This window comes from Haliotis asinina, chromosome 13, assembly GCF_037392515.1.
Source record: "Haliotis asinina isolate JCU_RB_2024 chromosome 13, JCU_Hal_asi_v2, whole genome shotgun sequence".
Lineage (NCBI taxonomy): Eukaryota > Metazoa > Mollusca > Gastropoda > Lepetellida > Haliotidae > Haliotis > Haliotis asinina.
Genome location: NC_090292.1, coordinates 50,130,299 through 50,132,100, shown reverse-complemented (window position 1 = coordinate 50,132,100; position 1,802 = coordinate 50,130,299). Strand labels below are relative to the sequence as shown.

Genomic DNA, 1,802 nt, shown 5'->3' with positions numbered 1-1,802 from the left:
ATGGCATGGCTAAGGAATAGGCCACCATAATTCCAATTATCTCTGCAAATTGTCTGATACTGATATCCTTTCCTCTGGCAATACTATATTTTCCCAAAAATTTTTCAATCTTCTTTTCTGTGAGGGATACAGTCATATCGATGGAGTTAATGATAAATCCCAGAAAAACAATGACCTGACATGGCTTTAGAATTGACTTCTCATAGTTTATTAAGAAACCCAGTTTTTCCATCTTTTCTCTAGTCATGTCAATATTTTCTTGACATAGCTCAGTGGTATTACCCTGTAGGAAAGAGTCATCAATATAAGCCACTGACAGATACCCCATGTTTCACAAATCACCAAAAACTGGTTTCAAAAGTTTTGTAAAGACACGAGGTGCAGATGTCAAACCAAACGGCAAGCACCGTTACTGGTAAGTATTGCCTCTCCAAATGAATCTTAGATATTTCCTGTCTTCAGGTCTAATACTAACAGAGTAATAAGCTTCTTTCAAGTCAATGGAGCCCATATAGCAACCTGGGGTAACCAGGCGTAAAGCCGACACTAGGTGTTCCATTTTGAAATGTACTCTTTCAATAGATGAATTTAGCTGTTTCAAATTTAGACCACCGCGACCCCTTGAACGGAAACCCCGGCCTCTAGGTGAGAGAAACCTGCTCTGACCAGGTGTCCCCCCAATCTTAAACACAAGCTTGTTGGTCTCAGACAACTCCTTAATTTTGTCTTCAAGGTTATCACCAAAGAGCATATCCGTGACTAGCATAGCATGCGCACAAAATCCCTTATATTCGGGCTTCAAGTCCTGCCTGATTGCGTCTCTACGCTTAATACTCAACTCATAGTTGGCAGCAGCAATAAGAGCCACTCCATCTACAATTTCACTCAACACTTCAGGCAATTTGGATCCCATTTCAGCCATATTGGCCCCATTAGGTTTGGTTAGGTCACATAAGGTGTTGATTGCTGACGTGAGAGGCATCAGACCATGGCAGAGAATATCCTGCATTTTTTGTGCTTTAGAGTCACGAGCACGACTGTCATTGTCCATAATCTGCCAAATGCCAGGGTTAACTTTAGGTGGTTCGAGTTTCGTTAGATTGCTTGGAGGTTGGTGTTTTTCAAATATCTCAGATCGTTGCTTCTCTTCCAGTCTTGTGACCATCAGGCCGTCAATTAAATCTGCGACACTTTGTCAACAGGTGGTCCCATTTTAACAGGCATTCTGTACTTGTCAGCAAGTTTGTTGATGAGACAGCGTCCATCGCCGGAAGTTTCCATGGGCGCCGCCATTACTTGTGACGTAGCAGCAGGGGAGACAACTGCGCCCTCCCCCTCTCTTTCCCCAGCAACAGAGTCGCTCGAGTGACTGTTGTATTCTGTACACGCTGATGTTCCTGGATGACAAACACATTGGCTCAGATTACATGTTTTTAATCGGCCATTACTAAGGGAGGTAATCCATACTGCCTGGATCTAAGGGAAGATAACTGGCTACTTCCTGTTGGCTTGTGTCACTCAAGGCTACAGGAGTTGTCTCCCATATTTCACTGGGCCCATAACATTACATCCCCTTTCTTTTGAACAAAAGGATCGTGTCATAACCACTATGATGTGGATGCTACACTATCAGAATGATATAGGAGGATATGTCTTGGATATAACTTCAACACTGATGCACGTGAATGTTCACCCGTATTGTTGCTTGGCACTGGTGGACCAGATGTCTTTGGCACAGCTCGGAGTAAGGTCAGTTCAATCGTTTTGTTAATATTATCCGGTAATGAGAAACGTGAACTGAT

The 1,802-nt window shown here is 43.0% G+C and overlaps 1 protein-coding gene across 1 annotated transcript; it reads right to left on the bottom strand.

The window, feature by feature from the left end:
- Nucleotides 1–409: 409 nt before the first annotated feature.
- On the bottom strand, nt 410–1,188 carry LOC137259659 (uncharacterized). Its single transcript, XM_067797264.1, has one exon. The coding sequence runs from the start codon at nt 1,163–1,165 to the stop codon at nt 410–412; it is 756 nt and encodes a 251-aa protein (XP_067653365.1). The 5' UTR covers nt 1,166–1,188.
- Between the last annotated feature and the right edge of the window lie 614 nt (nt 1,189–1,802).

What these genes read in the sequence shown, in the direction of transcription:
- LOC137259659 (XM_067797264.1), bottom strand. Translation starts at nt 1,165, where the DNA reads ATGGTCACAAGACTGGAAGAGAAGCAACGATCTGAGATATTTGAAAAA.